The sequence below is a fragment of the Dipodomys merriami genome, unplaced genomic scaffold (genome assembly GCF_024711535.1).
Source record: "Dipodomys merriami isolate MVZ:Mamm:240054 unplaced genomic scaffold, mDipMer1.0.p SCAF_42, whole genome shotgun sequence".
In the NCBI taxonomy this organism is placed as follows: Eukaryota; Metazoa; Chordata; class Mammalia; order Rodentia; family Heteromyidae; genus Dipodomys; species Dipodomys merriami.
The window spans coordinates 11,593,211-11,612,264 of NW_027205826.1; the positions used below are offsets into that span (position 1 = coordinate 11,593,211).

Genomic DNA, 19,054 nt, shown 5'->3' on the forward strand with positions numbered 1-19,054 from the left:
GAGAGAGAGAGAACTCTCTTGAACTCTGGCCCAGGCCCAGAGTTCAAGCCACATGATTGACCCCACCCCCAAAAAAAAGAATCTAAATGCTTTTTCTCAAAAGTGTAAATAGCAAAATCCCCAAATAACAACCAAGTACAGATGACCTTGACTCCCTTTTCCTGCTTCCCTCCCACTGCCAAGCATAAATCCACAGAGACCAAGGACAGTCCAGACCTGACTGCCAGTGAGAGCGGGTGAGGGGCTGGACGCGATGAGCTGCTGTGGATAAGGGAGGGAAGGCAGTAGCAATAGGAAGGTTGGAGGTAGAAGTGACATGTATAAAGAGTCCATACCCAGGTTCTCTTGTGTTCTGTACAGGGCAAAATCCCCTAAAGCCCTATCAGGGGGATCAGCCTGTGAAAGATACATTTGGAAAGGACTGTATATAAAAGTTGCACCCTTGCTGGACACTGATGGCTCATGCCTGTAAGCCTAGCTTACTCAGGAGGCTGAGATCATAGTTCCAAGCTATTAGTTAGAAAAATTAGTAATGCTTACAATCAATGCTCATCAAAAAAGCGGGACATGGTGCTATGGCTCAAGTGCCAAGAGTGTCAGACTAGAGTAAAATAAGCCAAGAATTAGGCCCTGAGTTCAAACCCTGTACTAACCTCCAAGAAAAATGTAGAATGTTGGTGGCAGGTAAATGGATACATTTTTTTAAAAAAATTATGCTTGAACAATTTTTTGTAATAAATTGAATTTTTTAATAATAAAATGCAAGGGAAACTAGGTAGAATGAATGTCAAAGTAGTCCCATGGTAGATATTAAAAGTCTTTTTTTTTTTGAGGCAGGATCTCACTATGTAACCCAGGCTGGCTTAGAATTTCCTATGTAAGCCGGGCGCTGGTGGCTCACGCCTGTAATCCTAGCTACTCAGGAGGCTGAGATCTGAGGATCTCGGTTCAAAGCCAGCCCGGGCAGGAAAGACCGCGAGACTCCTATCTCCAATAAACCACCAGAAAACCGGAAGTGGCGCTGTAGCTCAAGTGGTAGAGCACTCGCCTTGAGCTGAAGAGCTGAGGGACAGCGCCCAGGCCCAGAGTTCAAGCCCCACGACCGACAAAAAAAAAAAAAAAAGAATTTCCTATGTAGCCTAAGCTGTCCTCATACTTGCAATCTTCCTGCTCCTGCTTCAGTGCTGGAGTTACAGCTAAAAGTCTTTGTATGGAGCTGGGAATATGGCTTGGTGGGAATGCTTGCCTAGCATGCATGAAGCCCTGGGTTCAATTCCTCAGTACCACATACACAGAAAAAAAAAAAAGTGTGTGTGTGTGTGTGTGTGTGTGTGTGTGTGTGTACTTGAACTCAGGCCTGGGCTCAAAGCTAGTGCTCTCCCACTTGAGCCACTGCTCCACTTCTGGCTTTTTTGTGTGTGGTTAAATGGAGTTAAGAATCTCATGGACTATCTTGCCTAGGATGGCTTCAAGTTGTGATCCTCAGATCTCAGCCTCCCAAGTAGCTAGGATTACAGATGTGAGCCACTGGTGCCCAGCTTAAAAACAAAAAACACTCCTAAAATGTCTTAACATTTGACTTGCAGATAAAGATGATCTCATCTATTTTTTAAGTCCATATTATTCCCAGGCGAAAGAGTTTTTTGCTTCTGTGCTGGGGATTGAACCCAGGGCCCTACTTATGCCAAGCAAGAACTCTACCACGGAGTGATATCTCCAACCTCCTCAGGCAGGACAGAAGTTTTATTACCATTTTTAAAACTCTTTGCTTTGTGCTGGTACTGGGCCTTACTCTCTTCTTGTCTTTCTCCTTCTCAAGGCTGGTTGTTCAACCACAGCTCTACTTCGGGCTTTTTGCTAGTTCATTGGCTATAAAAGTCTCTCGGATTATTGATTTATTTTTCCCAGGCCGGTTTTGAACCAGGATCCTCAAAAGGCCCCTCTAGTGTTGGGTAGGAAAGGCCTAATACTTCATTTGTACTCTTCTGCCTAGGCCTTGTCCTGAGCGGCTCAAGGACGGCGGCGGCAGCGGACGGAGCCTGCAGTACCCACTTCCCAGCCGTAGGTGGCAGTCGCGGGCGGCCCGGGGGCGGGGGGGGCGGTCCCGGGGGGCGGGGCGGGGCGGGCCGCCCCAGCACGCTTTCCCCGGAGCAGTGTGGTTCCTCTCGGCTTCCGTGAAGCACTGGCAAGATGGCAGCGACCGAGACGGTTAGGCTACGGCTTCAATTTGATTATCCGCCGCCAGCCACCCCGCACTGCACAGTCTTCTGGCTCCTCGTCGACCTCAACCGATGTCGAGTTGTCACCGATCTCATCAGCCTCGTCCGTCACCGCTTCGGCTTCAGCTCCGGCGCGCTCCTGGGCCTCTACTTGGACGGGGGTCTGCTGCCGCCCACCGAGAGCGCGCGCCTGGTGAGGGACAACGACAGCCTCAGGTGCGCGCGGCGCGGCCTGGGCCGGGGCGGGGCCGGGGCGGGGGGCGGGGCCCGAGGCGCGCGCCTGCGCGTTCGCGAGGCGCGGGAGCGGTAGGGACCCGGATGGAGCCCAGCTCCAAACCTGCACCGGCAGCGGGGAGACCCTGGTCCGTCTTGCCGAGGAAGGGGCTCCCGAGCGTCCTCTTCCCTGGGGCTGGTGTTTGTCTGCTCGTGGCTGGCGCTCTACCACTTGAGCCACGCCCCCAGTCTGGCAATTGGACGGTTCATTGGAGATATTCTCAGACCTCAGCCTCCTGAGTAGCTTGGATTACAGGCGTGCGCCACCAGGCCGGGCCAGGAGACTTTCTGAAAGTACAAGGGGGTGCGAACTGGGAACAGCGCTCGCGCTGCTGGGGAAGGGCTTGACGTCGCGAATCCTCGCGTCCCGTTCTGGGCGCGGCTCCGCCCGGCCCGGGGCTGCTCTGGGCTGATCGCACCGGACAGCTGCGTGTTTTTTTCCTCCCGTGCGGGTCACTCTGCCACGTCCACCGAGGCTCAGAGGAGTCCCGTCCTGTTTCCACACACGCGTTTGGGGCTCGCTTAGACATTTGTTTGGGTCTTGTTTTCGTTGTGAATGGGAGATAGTAATGATGTAAAATGTGGCTTACTCCTGTGAGCCTAGCTATTCAAGAGACGGAGATCTGGAGGACTGAGGTCTGAAGCCAGTCGGGCAGAAAAGTCCATGCGATCCTTATCTCCAGTTAAACTAGAGAGATGCATAACTGGAGGCCTGGCTCAATGGGCAGAGCACCAATTGTGAGCAAGAAAGCTGAGAGTCAAAGCCTTGAGTTCAAACCCCTGGTACCTGCACATAAGAAAGATTGCTTTTATGTTGTTTTTAATGTACTGTGTGATTTTTTTTTTTGTTTCTTTTGTATGTTCTTCCCCCATGGTATAACCCCTGTTGTTACTGTATTTGATTCTGGTGCCCTGCATCTGGTATATACATTTTTCTACTTTTGGGGAAGGGAAATAACAAAATGCTGAAACAAGGATACAGGTTGACCCATTGTAACAAGGAGACATACAAGACACTATGTTGAAAACTTACAACTGGGGGTGGGGGAGGGAGGGAGGAGTTGGGGAGGTAGGGAGGGAAGGGATAGTAAGGGAAAAACAAAGGAGGGGTAACAATGCTCAATAGGAAATGTACTCATTACCTTACTCATGTAATTGTAACCCCTCTGTACAGTATCTTTACAATAAAAAATATTAAAAAAAAAAGAAAAAGATTGCTTTTAGAAATCTTTAAAAAAGCTGGGCGCTGGTGGCTCACGCCTGTAATCCTAGCTACTCAGGAGGCTGAGATCTGAGGATCTCGGTTCAAAGCCAGCCTGGGCAGGAGAGACCGTGAGACTCCTATCTCCAATAAACCACCAGAAAACCGGAAGTGGCGCTGTAGCTCAAGTGGTAGAGCGCTAGCCTTGAGCTGAAGAGCTGAGGGACAGCACCCAGGCCCAGAGTTCAAGCCCCACGGCCAACCAAAAAAAAAAAAAAAAAGAAATCTTTAAAAAAGGGCGGGGAATGTGGCTTAGTAGTAGAGTGGTAGAGTGCATGCATGAAGCCCTAGATTGGATTCCTCAGAACCATATACACAGTAAAAGCTGGACGAGGCACTGTGGCTCAAGTGGTAGAGCACTAGCCTTGAGCAAAAGAAGCTTAGGGACAGTGCCCAGGCCCTGAGTTCAAGCCCCAGGGCTGGCAAAAAAAAAAAAAATCTTAAAAAAAATGTTACTGAAGCCTTGCTCTGGTGGCTCACACCTGTAAGCTTAGCTACTCCGGAGGCTGAGATCTGGGGATGGAAGTTTGAAGCCAGGCAGAAAGTTTTGTTGAGACTTTTTTTTTTTTTTGTCGGTCATGGGGCTTGAACTCCAGGCCTGGGCGCTGTCCCTCAGCTCTTCAGCTCAAGGCTAGCACTCTATCACTTGAGTCACAGTGCCATTTCAATTTTCTGGTGGTTTATTGGAGGTAAGAGTCTCACGGACTTTTCTGCCTGGGCTGGCTTTGAACCTGGATCCTCAGATCTCAGCCTCCTGAGTAGCTAGGATTATAGAAAGGTGTGAGCTACCAGCGCCCTGCTTGGTGAGATTCTTATCTCCAGTTAACCACCAGAAAACCACAAGTGGCTTGGTGGCTCAAGCAAAAGAGCTCAGACAGCACCCATGCCCTGAGTTCAAGTCCCATGACTGTTAAAAAAAAAAAAAACCCACAAAAAAACACAAACCCAAAATGTTACTGAGGCTGGGTGCTGTTGTCTCACACCTGTAATTCTGACTACTCAGAAGGCTGAGATCTGAGGATTGTGGTTTGAATCCAGCCAAGGCAATAAAGTCTGTGAGACTGTTATTTCCAATTAACCACCAAACCCAAGAACCTTGTGTGAAAAAAGCCAAGAGCTCAAGCCCCTGAATCTGCACAAAAAAGGGAGGAGGGGGACACCATTGCCAGCTCCAGAAATGGCAGGACATGTATTGTATTCTAGTGATTTAGTAAACTGCTAAGACTGAGCAGAAAGTCTTACAACTTGTGTGCACATGTGCATGTGCATACACATCAGTAATGTTACTGGATTTGTCTGCCCAAGGTTGGCTTTGAATTGAGATTCTCAGATCTCAGCCTTTTAAGTGGCTAGTATTACAGCTGTGAGCCACTGGCCTGGCTAAGATACCCCCTTTTGGATTGGATGCCTTACAAGTAAAGGGAAAGATTTGGAGTCTTGTAGCCGGCCAAACTGCTGTTTGAGTTGTGTTTCTTCTGCTTATTAGCTATTAACTATTAACTATTTGTGTGAGCTGGACGCCCATAGTTCACTCCTGTAATCTTAGCTACTCAAGAGGCTGAGATCTGAGAATTGTGATTTGAAGCCATCCTGGACAGGAAAGTCTGTGAGACTCATCTCCACTAAACTACCAAAAATAGTTGGAAGTGAAGCTGTGGCTCAAATGGTAGATTGCTTGCCTTGAGTAAAAGAAGGTCAGGGACAATGCCCAGGCCCTGAGGTCAAGCCCTAGGACTGGCACAATAAAAGAAAAGGAAGGATGGAAAAAAGAAAGGAAAGGAAGGAAGGAAGGAAGGAAAAGAAAAAAACTACCTAATTTGTGGTGGCATTTAGCTTAGAGAAAATGTATAGATAAATTCTGGGACCTAGATAATAGGTAAGACTAGCCGTATGGAAGTTGAATGTAGGCCATTGAATGAAGGTCAAAAGGTTTTTTGTCCTTAAGCATTGTGGAAGTTTTCATTGAATGGCGGTAGTGAGTTTGCCATCTTCTCAGGATGTAACTGCATCCTGGAGTCATGCCTCTGAATTGCTCACTCCAGTTTTCTCTTATTCTCTCGACAGAGTTAAGTTAGAAGAGAGAGAAATTCTTGAGGATCCTGTAGTAGTCAGGAATGGGGGTGATTTGCACTCATCACCTAGGAAAACAAAGAAGCGGACTTTAAAATTGGTAGAGGATGAAGAAAACGAACTTGGGTACAGTTATTCAAAGAAGCACTGGAAGAGGCAAAAGAGCAACAGCAATCAGGAGAAAGCCTTGGATCTAGAGCCAAAAGCTGGCACAGATGGGACTGTGAAGAAAAAGAACAAGAGAAGAAGCAAAGCACCATGTGGCACCATGGGTGAACAGGAAGAGGAGACCAAAAGAATATCACCAAAGAAAAAGGAGAAGTGTGAATATAAGAAACAGATCAGGAACCCCAAATCTTCAGGAAAAGAGCGGTCCACCTGCAACAGCAATTCCCCAAAAAGTTCTGCCAGCCTGGCTAAAATCAGAAGTCAAGCTGGGGCTGTCACAGAACCAAAAGGTCCCGAGACCGCTTCGGAATCAGAGTCTAGCCAGGAGTCCTCCAGTGATGTGTTCAGCAATGGGAACTCCTTAGACAAACTGTCAGTTGAGTTATCAAAGGAAGGACCAGCTACCAAAAATCCAGCTATGAACAAAGTGGCAGCCAAAACTGCCTTTAACCTGCCCACCAGCAAGATCAATGCCGCCAGAGCCACATCTTCTAGTTCAGACTCCAGTACAGAATCCGATGACCAGCCTGTCATGCTCAAGAACTCCCTGGAGTGTGCTTCTGGCTCCTTAAAGACAGCGGGCCTCTTTGCAGGGCGAGGTTGTCCAGGCCCAGGGCCGTCATCACAGGCTCCAAATGCCATGGGATGGAAACCTGGTGACTCAAATGGCATCAAACAGACTCCTGGTCCTCTTCCCGGTGTATCTGTCTCTGGCAATTTGGGAAGAGGATGGGGACGAGGGGAACCTTGGAAGGGAGTGAGGGGCCGGGGCCTGAGGGGGAGAGGTCGAGGACGAGGAAATGTGGTTCCCTGTGTCCTGCATAGAAGCGCCGAGTATCAGAAGCAACAGCAATTAAGTGAGGTTGTCTCAAACTCATCTACCATTATCCAGGTAAATAGGGTTTATTGGGATGGCTCTCCCCACTTTTCCCCCATGGAGTGACTCGCTACTCTGTGGCGTGGCTTCCCATTTTCTCACCAGTAACAAAGTCTCCATGGCTAATGCTGTTTTTCAGAATCCCGTAGAGATACACAAGAAGGACTATAGTCTGTTACCACTGTTAGCAGCTGCCCCTCGGGTTGGAGAAAAGATTGCATTTAAGGTATGTTTTCTTTTTTTCTTTTTCTTTTTTGTCAGTCATGGCCTGAAGTTAGCCTGGGCGCTGTCCCTCAGCACTTCAGCTCAAGGCTAGCGCTCTACTGAGCCACAGCACCACTTCTGGCTTTTTCTGCTTATGTGGTGCTGCTGAGGAATCGAACCCTGGACCTCATGCATGCAAGGCAAGGATTCTACCACTGAGCCACCTTCCCAGTCCCCTTAAGGTATGTTTTAGAACCACAAGAATTCCAACATAGAAAAGCTTAGCCCCTTTTTCTAAGTGGACTTCCTGAGTGTGTCATGCGTTTATAAACATGTTTATAAACACCCTTCTCCCTGGATCTCCAGTGTTGCTGTGTCCTTGGGGTGGGGACACTTTTTTTTTTTTTTTTTTTGTCGGTCATGGGGCTTGAACTCTGGGCCTGGGAGCTGTCCCTCAGCTCTTCAGCTCAAGGTGAGCGCTCTACCACTTGAGCTATAGCGCCACTTCCGGTTTTCTGGTGGTTTATTGGAGATAGGAGTCTCACGGTCTCTCCTGCCCGGGCTGGCTTTGAACCGCGATCCTCAGATCTCAGCCTCCTGAGTAGCTAGGATTACAGGCGTGAGCCACCAGCGCCCGGCTGGAGACACTTTTGTATGATTTCTTGGATGGAAGAGGGAGGGGCCGTGGGCAGGTCTTAGGGTTTGTATATTTGTAGGATTATTTTCTTTCTTCTTTTAGCTTTTGGAATTAACATCTGACTACACTCCTGATGTGTCTGACTATAAGGTAAGGTTGCATGTTTAAAAATAATTCAGTTGGGGCTGAGAATGTGGCTTCGTGGTAGAGTGCTTGTCTAGCATGCATGAAGCCCTGGGTTCAATTCCTCAGTACCACATACACAGAAAAAGCTGGAAGTGGTGTTGTGACTCAAGTGTTAGAGTGCTAGCCTTGAGCAAAAGAAGCTCAGGGACAGTGCGCAGACCCTGAGTTCAAGCCCCAGGACTGCAACAACAACAAATTTTGGTTGACTAGGTATGGTTACAAGTGCTTGTCATCCCGGATATTCAGGAGGCTGAGGCAGGAAGATCACTTGAGTCCAGATGCTCACAACCTCACCAACATAATGAGACACGCATCTCTAAAAAGAAATAAAAAGATTACGTTGTCAGTAGATAGTAAAACTACAGGCATGGTAGCTTATGCCTATAGTCCTAGGACTCAGAAAGATGAAGCAAAAGAATCTTGAGTCTGAGGGCACCTTGGGGTAAATAGTGAGACCTTGTCTCAAATAAACACTAGGATATATTTAATAATACTCATATATATATGTATATAGCTAATACAGACATTCTTAAAGTAAATATCAAAGTAAAACATGAACACAGTATCAAAATGTTCACTTTTTAATCATCTTTACTGTGAAGTTGTATAGTAGCCCCTAGCCAGAATCAGTTTATGAAGGGATCTGGTGGTTTGGTTCTTTGTATTGGTATTCTGTGATTTTTTAATCTCCTTGGCCACTTAGTTTCTCCTATATGTAAAGCAACCATTATAATTACTAAGTTAGGATACTTGTGATTGGGTGTGTGTGTTAATAATTGTACTGGAAGGAAAGATGTATACAGATCTGTCCTGGGAAGTTCAACAGTCAATTCTGTGATCAGAGAATGAAGTCTCCCGGGATCCTGACTCCCATTAAATCTACTTTTTATTTATTTATTTATTTATTTATTTATTATTATTATTTTTTTTTTTTTGTCGGTCGTGGGGCTTGAACTCTGGGCCTGGGCGTTGTCCCTCAGCTCTTCAGCTCAAGGTGAGCGCTCTATCACTTGAGCTACAGCGCCACTTCCTATTTATTTATTTTTTAAATCTACTTTTTAAAAGCCTCTGTTGTCATGCACCAGGATGTGTGCCTGTAATCCCAGCTACCCAGGAGGCTGAGGCAAGAGAATTGTGAGTTCAGGGCCAACAGGCCAGCCTTGCCTCAAAATAACTAAACAAATAGAAGTGAATAAAAAAATTCAGAGAGAGAGAGAGAGAGAGAGAGAGAGAGAGAGAGAGTGTGTGTGTGTGTGTGTGTGTGTGTTGGACCTGTGGTTTGAACTCAGGGCCTGGTGTGTGTGTGTGTGTGTGTGTGTGTGTGTGTGTGTGTGTGTGTGTGTGTGTGTGTGTGTGTGTGTGTGTGTGTGTGTGTGTGTGTGTGTGTGTGTGTGTGTGTGTGTATGTGTGTGTGTGTGTGTGTGTGTGTGTGTGTGTGTGTGTGTGTGTGTGTGTGTGTTGGACCTGTGGTTTGAACTCAGGGCCTGGATACTGTCCCTGAGCTTTTTTGCTCCAGGCTAGTGCTCTACTGCTTGAAGCACAGCTTCACTTCCCACTTTTTGGTGGTTAATTGGAGGTAAAAGTCTCATAGCCTTTCTTCCTTGAGCTGGATTCGAACTGAGAGCCTCAGATCTCAGCCTCTTGAGTAGCTAGGATTATAGGCATGAGTCACAGTACTGGGCTGACTGTTTTTATTTCCCCTCCAGGCTGATTTATTTTTAACCTTTTGAATTGAGATTAAAGTATATATCAATTTAGCCTTTTAAAGTCTACAATTGAAGCTGGGTGCTGGTGGCTCACACCTGTAATCCTAGCTACTCAGGAGGCTGAGATCTGAGGTTCATGGTTTGAAGCCAGCCTGGGAAGAAAAGTGCCCATGAGACTCTTTCTTATCTCCAATTAGCCACTCAGAAAAAACCCAAAAACCAAAAGTGGAGCTGTAGCTCCAAGTGGTAGAGTGCTAGCCTTGAGCAAAAGAGATCAGGAACAGTGCCCAGCCCTGGGTTCAAGTTCCACAACCAACAACCACACAAAAAAATTGTATGGCTTTTAGTATACTCACATGTTGATTTTTTTGACTTGAACTTTTCTTTTTGAAAGGAAGGAAAAATATTGAGCCACAATTCAGAGACCCAGCAAGTAGATATAGAAATTCTCTCATCCTTACCTGGTGAGTCTTTAAGAAATGAATTTTAAGGGCTGGGAATGTGGCTTAGTGGTAAAGTGCTTGGCTAGCATGCATGAAGCCCTGGGTTCGATTCCTCAGTACCACATGAACAGAAAAAGCCGGAAGTGGTGTTGTGGCTCAGGTGGTAGAGTGTTAGCCTTGAGCAAAAGAAGCTCAAGGACAGTGTGCAGACCCTGCGTTCAAGCCCCAGGACTGGCAAAAAAGAAAGAAAAGAAGAAATGATTTTAAAACTTCTAAGCTGTGAATATTTTTTACAGTGGTTTCCAATTAGTCTTTATGTACAGTGAGTCCCTTCACTGGCCTTTCTGATGCTTGTAACTCTGTGGAAGCACACTGGGGGAGCACAGCCATGTTGCTGCGCCTTGGATTGTGTGTCTTAGAGATGCTGGATTGGTTCTCAGAACAGTTGGGCTAAGTGTTCTTATTGCGGTAATATATACTTTCAGAGAAGACTTGGTAAAAGCTGATGGCAAAGAATTATTTCTAGCAAATCTAAGTTCCATGCTGACTCAGTAACATGACTGAAAGATGCGATTAAATTATGTGTGGGGGAGACAAAAGATTGGGAGGGATTCAGTAAATATCTAGGAGGATTCTCCACTTAGGCTGCCTTGCAAAGTTTTGCATTCTTTTGATTCTTTTGATTCTGATGATGATGATGATGATGATGATGATGTAGGTGTACAAAGAGGTTACAATTCCATAAGTCAGGTTATGAGTACAATGCTTCTGGGTCAGTATCACGCCTTTGTTTTCTCCCCCTCCCCTTCCTACCTCATATTACATAGTTCATTTGTTCCACATAGTGTATTTTGAATATAATGACTACATTTACTCAGTGGTGTTGAGCATTTCCTCATGGCTGTTTTTTTGTTGTTGTTGTTAGTGTTGGTCATGGGGCTTGAATTCAGGGCCTGGGCATTATCCCTGAGTTCAAGGCTAGTACTCTACCACTTTGAGCCACAACCCCACTTCAGTTTTCTGGTGGTTAATTGGAGATAGATAAGAGTCTCATGGACTTTCATGCGCAAGCTGGCTTTTAACCATGATCCTCAAAGCTTAGCCTCCTAAGTAGCTAGGATTATAGATGTGACTCACCAGCACCTAGCTTCTCATGGCCATTTGTATTTCTTCTTCTTCTTCTTTTTTTTTTGGGTCTAGTCATGGGGCCTGAACTCTGGGCCTGGGCGCTGTCCCTCAGCTCTTCAGCTCAAGGCTAGCACTCTACCACTTGAGCCATAGCGCCACTTCCGGCTTTTTTTCTTTTTGCTTATGTGGTGCTGAGGAATCGAACCCAGGGCCTCATGCATGCAAGGCAAGCGCTCTACCACTGAGCCACCTTCCCAGCCCCTGTATTTCTTCTTCTGAGACGTCTCTCTCTAGCTCCTTTGCTCATTCATTGATTGGGATATTAATTTTGGGGGAAGTTTTACATTCTTACATCACTTGAAACTACCCAGACTTGCTGGGCATCAGTGTCACATGCCTGTCATCCTAGGCTGAGATCTGATCATTGTGGTTCTAAGCCAGCCTGGGCAGGAAAGTTCATGTGACTTACCTTTAATTAAGGAGCAGAAAGCTAGAAGTAAAAGAGTAACTCAAGTGGTAGAACATGACCTGAGTGGAAAAAGCTAAGAGACAACCCTTAAGCTCTTGAGTTCAAACCTAGTATTGGAACAACAAAAAGAAAGAAAGAAAGAAAGAGAGAGAGAGAGAAAGGAAGGACAGACGAACAGGAAGGAAAGAACAGGAAGGAAAGAAAGAGAAAAAACAGGAAGGAAAGAAAGGAAAGAAAAGAAAAAGAGGGCTGGGAAGGTGGCTCAGTGGTAGATTCCTCAGTGGTTGGATTCCTCAGCACCACATAAGCAGAAAAAAAAAGCTGGAAGTGGTGCTGTGGCTCAAGTGGTAGAGCGCTAGCCTTGAGCGGAAGAGCTGAGGGACAGCGCCCAGGCACAGAGTTCAGGCCCACGACCAGACCCCCCCCCAAAAAAAAAAAAAAAGAAGAAAAAGAAATGAAAGAAAAAGAAACAGAAAAAGGAAGGAGTAACTAAAATAGGGGATTATCCAGCTAAGATGTAAACAAGATGAAAACAGCGCTAATGTTGACAGCCACCCACTTGGGATTTAAGTGAATTGTAGAGAAAATTGCCAGCCATTGTGGCAATGTTGACGCTGCTGTTTAGGTGCACTCCCTGATGTAGCTGAGGAAGTTGGTGGTTGGTGATGTCGTTCAGTTCCAGAGCACTTGCTTGCTTAGAATGTCCATAGTCTTGGCTTCAGCCCCTGCACCACCCAAACCAGGAATCTTGGTGACGAAAAGGATAAAACGGGCTGGGAATGTGGTTTAGTGGTAGAGTGCTTGCCTAGCGTGCATGAAGCTAGTTACTCAGTACCTATAAACAGTTAGTACCTAGTGCCGGGCGGGTGCCCATGGCCCACGCCTGTAATCCTAGCTACTCAGGAAGCTGTGATCTGAGGATCATGGTTCAAAGCCAGACCAGGCAGGAAAGTCAGGAAAGTCCGTGAGACTCTTATCTCCAATTAACCACCAGAAAACTGGAAGTGGCGCTGTGGCTCAAGTGGTAGAGTGCTAGCCTTGAGCAAAAAGAAGCTCAGGGAGAATGCCCAGGCCCTGAGTGAGTTCAAGCCCCAGGACTGGCAAAAAAAAGAGAAAAAAAAGAAAAGAAACTTTCAGAAGTGGCACCAGCAAAAACTTCACTAATTTTCAAAGTAAAAATGAATGTTCAGCCTGTTTCTTGATTGCTCAAAGGATAAAATTCTGAAAGCTAATCCATACTTGGAAAGGAGTCTGGTAATTCTGTGGAATATAGAAAGACACCTCCTCTCTACTATAAGTTATAAGAAAGAAGGCACCATTGTTCTGATCAACTTTGATACATTTCTTACAAAGAAACAAAACATTTTGTTTCTAATGTTAAAAACTTACTTGTATTACATAATAGTTTTACTACTTTTCCATTTACCTCTACAATACGGTTTTTAATGGTCTGATGGAAATTTGAATGATTTTCCAACAATCATAATTTTTCCCGTTGATTGTTAAGCATTGCTTGCACAGGCTAGAGGTCTGGCTCAAGTGGTACAAAAAAAAGTTTGCATGGTTTCAGCTTGCATGGTCATTTTTCCAATGCCTATTTCTAAAGTAATAGGTATGCGTGATTTCTGAGTTGAGGGTTGTTTTTTTCAGATCACTTGCTTTTTTTTTTGTCAGTTGTGGGACTTGAACTCAGCCTGGGTGCTGTCCCTCAGCTCTTCAGCTCAAAGGGAGCACTCTACCACTTGAGCCACAGCACCACTTCTGGTTTTCTGGTGGGTTAATTAGAGATAAGAGTCTTATGGACCTTCCTGCCCGGCCTGGCTTTGAACTGCGATCCTCAGATCTTAGCCTCCTGAGTAGCTCGGATTACAGATGTGAGCAACTGGCATCCAGTTCACTTTCTCTTTTTGAAACACCCATTATCTTTTGAGGTTTTTCTTGTGGGGCGACATGGTACTGTGGAAGTACTAGTGACCCTTCATCAAGCTTATTTCTTTCTGATGAAGAAGAGATATCACTGATAAATGCCAGGGAGCCCCCTGTGGCTGGTATGGGTTGGGGAGCGTCTCCTGTAACAGCATACACCGGCCTTCGCCTCAGTTGATACAATTCCCTGCAAAGGAACATTTTGACTACAACAAATGACTTACTGTCTTTCTTGCCTAATCTCTGGTTTCAGCCTTGAAAGAACCTGGGAAGTTTGATTTGGTTTATCACAATGAGAACGGAACTGAGGTAGTGGAGTATGCAGTGACACAGGAGAGAAGGGTAGGCACGATTCTTTTTCCTTTATTGCTTAGGCAGACATTCTCTTTTGTTTGATGACCCAGGCTCTGGAAAGTGACATCAATGTTTCCTAGAGGGGCCGGGAATGTGGCTTAGTGGTAGAGTGTTTGCCTAGCATGCATGAAGCCCTGGGTTTGATTCCTCAGTACCGCGTAACCAGAAAAAGCCGGTAGTGGCACTGTGGCTTAAGTGGTAGAGTGCTAGCTTTGAGCAAAAGAAGCCCAGGGACAGTGCCCAGGCCCTGAGTTCAAGCCCCATAAATGGCAAAAACAAAACAAAACAAAACAAAAACCCGACCTACTGCCTATATAAAAACCAGAAATAGCCAGGTACTGGTAGCTCACGCCTATAATGCAAGCTATTTAGGAGGCTGAGATTGATGTTCAAAGCCAGACCAAACAGACAATTCCGCAAGACTCTTTTGCCAATTAACCAACAAAAAGCTGGAAATGGAGGTGTGGCTCAAACAGTAGAGTGCCAACCTTGAGCAAAAGAGCCAAGTGAGCCAAATGCCCATGGCTCACCTGTAACCCTAGCTACTCAGAAGGCTGTAAGCTGAGGATCACAGTTCCAAGACAGCCCAGGCAGGAAAGTCCATGGGATTCTTTATCTCCAATGAACTAAAACAACAACAACAACAACAAAACAGAAGTAGAGCTATGGCTCAAGTAATAGAGCACTAGCCTTGAGCAAAAGAAGCCCAAGACTGGCACCAAAATAAGGAATATTATGGGTATTAGACTGTAAGTTTAAGCATTGAAAATTTACATTTTTGTCTGGAATGTTAAGTTGGAGAAACTTCTCACCAGACTTTGGTTTCCTTTGCTTTATAAAAAAATTAATAACAGTAAAATTTTTTTTTTCATTTAAAAGAAGAATGGATGAAGGCTAGGAATGTGGCTTAGTAGTAGAGTGCTAGCCTAGCATGCATGAAACTCTGGGTTCGATTCCTCAGTACCACATAAACAGAAAAAGTCAGAAGTAGCAAGAAGTAGCACTGTGACTCAAGTGATAGAGTTCTCGCCTTGAGCAAAAGAAGCTCGGGAACAGTGCCCAGGCCCTGAGTTCAAGCCCCAAGACTGGCAAAAAAAAAAAAAAAAAAGAAGAAGAAGAATGGATGACACTCTTAAGGATAGAATCCAAAAACAGTTTCATGGTCTGTGGTAAGATCAGCAGGTTTGGTCCAGTTTCCTGCATTGTGTTTTTGTTTTTGTTTTTGTTTTTGAAGTCCACGAACCTAGCCCTTTTGAAATGTATTCCTAGAAACTGCATTGGGAAATTAAATCGTGGAGGCTTTCTCTATGTCCTAGCAAATGAACAAACAAGAGGCTGTAATGCTCCTTTTTTGCACTAGATGGCTGTCGTTGCTCATGGCCAAGCTTACAGGTTTCTTGTAAAATAGTTCATATTTTTAGGCAGCACAGGGTAAGAACTACAGAGCTGCACAGAACCCTATCAGTGACACTCAAGTGGGCCACAAATAGCCCCTAAGAGGTTCGCAGGCCACTTGTGCACAGAGCATATTTCCCTGACACATTGTTTAATTTTCCAGGGTCCCCACAGCCCTTCTAAATCAGAGGAGGAAATATGTAATACAAAGTTTCACCACATTCTAGGTGAATGAGTTTTTGTGTCCTATTGAAGTTAATTTACTAGAATTCAGTTCTGCATAAACAGAAATTCACTTAGCTAACCTACTAAAACTTAAATAACCTCAAGATGAAGTGCTTAAACTGAGTATTTTATACATTTCCTCAGATCACTGTGTTTTGGAGAGAGTTGATCGATCCAAGATTGATTGTTGAGTCAGCTAACATCACAAGGACAGAGCTTGCCTGAGCGAGGCGTCTTCATCAAGGCCATCAATGTATTGCTTGTAAAAGTGACTGCAGCCTCAACTTTTTTTTTTTAAAGTGAGTTTGAAAGTTATATGGATTTTTTTTTTTTTTGTTATTTTCATTGTACAGCCTAAGGGGGGAAAAACCTACCTCATCTTTTAAAATAATATGGCTTGTAGACCTTTTTCTTTTCCAGGTTAATTTCAGTTAACATAATTTAAATTGTACATTCCTTGCAGGCATTGTCAAATACCAATTTGTTTGGTTTCTTTCTCTGTTTTTTTGACCATCAAGTAGCAACCGTCAGGAGAAGTAACAGGGATGAAAAGACCGTGCTGCATATCTTCTTTCAATACATTTTATTAAGTAACATTTGAAACTATTGAGGTATGATACTTCACCTAATTTTTTAACCATGTAAAAGCATATATTCCACTACATGTGGAATAAGCTCATAAATTTCAAGTAATTCAAACTTGAAACGCTCAAGCATTCACAGATAGTTGGGTTTGTTACAGGTGTTAAGGATCCTTTTCAGGTTTTTTCCAACTTTACAATTAAGGATTCTCAGGGCAGAGCCCCCAAAGAGCTTCTGTGGGTGTTCTACCAGGGTGAGAGGGTTTGCCAGGAGCCTCGGCCCGGGGAAGATGGTAGCTTGCCACAAGATGCCAAGCCCCGGCCCAGTGTGGTGGAGGGAGGATCATAAACAGGAACTTGATTTTCTGTAATTATCAATATACAACTAAAATGGCTCAATATATACTGTGAAAAAAAAAGCATTCTTTTAACAAAAGAGCAGATCCCTTCACCTCTGCAGATTTTTAAATAAAATCATATGAAAACCAATATGTATACTGAGTCTTCGTGTATAGTTGAATGTTGCAAATTATTGTCTTGGTTTATAATGGTTTTGTTGGGGAGGGGCAGTACTGGGATTTGAATTCACATCTTCACATTGATATGCAGGCTTTGTACCACTGAGTTATATACCATCAGGCATTTTTCACACTGGTTATTTTTTTTGCAACTGTGCCAGTAACTGGGTTGAACTCAGGGCCTTGTGCTTTCTCTTACCTTTTTGCGCAAGGCTGGCACTCCACCTCTTGAGACACACCTCCACTTCAGGCTTTTAAGTGTCTCATAGACTTTCTTGCCCAGGCTGGCTTCCAACCACAATCCTCCTGCACCATTAGTGCCCAGCTATGCTGCTGCTTTTTGGTGTAAGGTCTTGATTCCTGCTGAGGCAGGCCTGGGTCTCATTCTGCTTATTTTAGGCTTCCTGTCTTAGCTGGGATGACAGGCATTCCCGGCTCTTGTTGAGAAAGGGATATCGTGAACTTTTTGCCCCAGCATGCCTCAAACTATGCTCCTCCCGATCTCAACCTCCTAAGTAGTTAGGGATACAGACATCAGCCACCTCTGCCATCCAGGTTCATTATGATTTTTATGACAAGAAGGCTTGTTTTGATCAGAAGAGTCTAGCATTTCAGAGCCTCATCCACTAGAGTTAACCAGGTGTGGGAGCCACTGGACCAATGAAGATGCTATCTAGTTTTTTGTTTTTTGTTTTTTTTGCCATCTCTGCTCAAAGCTAGTGCTCTACCACTTGAGCCTTAGTATCACTTCGGGCTTTTTCTGTTTATGTGGTACTGAGGGATCAAACCCAGGGCTTCATGCTCAGGTTTCACTCAGCTTTGTCATGCCCATTTTGATCTTTTTTCCCTTTCTGTGAGATTCCTTTTTTTTTTTTTTGCTGGTTGTGGGCCTGAACTCTGGGCCTGGGCGCTGTCCCTCAGCTCTTCAGTGTTCCACCACATAAGCCATGGCACAACTTCTGGCTTTTTCTGCTTATGTGGTACTGAGGAATTGAACCCAGGGCCTCATGCATGCAAGGCAAGTAGTCTACTACTGAGCCACCTTCCCAGCCCCTCTGTGGAGATTCTTATCTCACTGATGTAGTTGGTGTCTTCTCTGTTGCCCTTGTCCTGGACACTGGTGGTATGTTAATTACAGTAGCCTCCTCTTACCAGTGGGTGCTTGAACCTTGTATAGATATATTTTTTCTCTCTTTTACTTAAGGGAAACACTTGTGGCTCTTGGCATTTGTGAATTGCCAGCACCAAGGGTCTTGCACTTTGGGGCCATTACTAAGTAAAATAAGAGTTACTTACCAAGACACTGGTGGCTCACAACTGTAATCCTAGCTACTCAAGGCAGACCTGAGGAAAACAGTTCAAAGCCAGCCTGGGTAGAATAGTCCACAATTAACCAGCAAAAAGTGGTAGAGTGTCAGCTTTGAGTAAATACAGCTAAGAGAGAGTGAGGCCCTGAATTCAAGCCCCATTACCAGCTCCCCACCCCCCCCAATGAAAAAAGTAAATATCACTATTTTGTACAATTGGTAAACACTAGACAATTGTAAATATTAATTGCATAGTAGCAGTGGACAATCTAAAAAAAGGTCAAGAATAATGCTTTATTTATTATAAGATTAAAAAAAAATGCATGGTAGGAATAAAGCCAGGTGTGGTAGTTCACACTTGTATTTCCAGCACTCAGAAAGGTGGCAGCAGGAAGATGTCAACCCAGGCCACTTAGTGAGTTCCAGGCTGGGCAGGGCTATGTGTATTTGTGTATGTATGTATGTATGTATGCATGCATGTATGTATGTGTGTGTGCAAAAATTACATGCTGCAAATAAAAAAAACCTGGTTGAAATTTAAGAAGACCTAAGCTGGGCACTGGTGGCTCATACCTGTTGTAAGCTTATTCACCCCCACTTTGGGTTGACAGCCCTCATCCTGGGTCCTTTGCAGGCCAGGCCGGCCATGGTTGTCTGTTCCCACTGCCTGGCTGCATCAGCAACGGAGTCCGGATATTAGTCTTGATCTCATACTGGCTCTAGTGTATGATTGCAAGGTGCCAACTATAGAATGTATTGTCTCTGCTCCAAGATGTTTCCCCCCTGATACATGACAGCTGTAAGATATATTGCTTTTGCTGCGTGCTAGATATAGAATATATTGTCTGTGATGGGATGTGTTCCCTGGCTTCAAGCCAGCTATGGAATGTCCTGCCCTGGCTGTCGGATATCTCCAGTGTCCAGCTGTGACCACAAAGATTTCTTGCCCCAGCCCCTTCTGCCCTCAGACTCCTGATACTATATCTACCTTTTAAGGTTACGAGAGCAGTTTACTATTCTCTATTCCAAGATAGATAGCCTATCAACCTCTAGCTGACATTAAACACTTCTATCTCCTACATGACTATGTGTCAGAGTGGTTTTCTG

The 19,054-nt window shown here is 45.0% G+C and overlaps 1 protein-coding gene across 1 annotated transcript; it reads left to right on the forward strand.

Moving 5' to 3' along the window:
- The first annotated feature begins 2,160 nt into the window (after positions 1-2,160).
- Positions 2,161-16,611, forward strand: Coil (coilin). The gene is made up of 7 exons (XM_069993239.1): positions 2,161-2,435; positions 5,818-6,883; positions 7,008-7,094; positions 7,812-7,859; positions 9,996-10,065; positions 13,821-13,909; positions 15,686-16,611. Exons 1-7 carry the CDS (start codon positions 2,191-2,193, stop codon positions 15,764-15,766), a joined length of 1,686 nt encoding a protein of 561 aa, XP_069849340.1. The 5' UTR covers positions 2,161-2,190; the 3' UTR covers positions 15,767-16,611.
- The last annotated feature ends 2,443 nt before the right edge of the window (positions 16,612-19,054 follow it).

Coding starts and splice junctions, on each gene's coding strand:
- Coil (XM_069993239.1), top strand. CDS start 2,191: ATGGCAGCGACCGAGACGGTTAGGCTACGGCTTCAATTTGATTATCCG. Junction 2,436..5,817: donor AGGGACAACGACAGCCTCAG/GTGCGCGCGGCG, acceptor TTCTCTCGACAG/AGTTAAGTTAGAAGAGAGAG. Junction 13,910..15,685: donor CAGTGACACAGGAGAGAAGG/GTAGGCACGATT, acceptor ACATTTCCTCAG/ATCACTGTGTTTTGGAGAGA.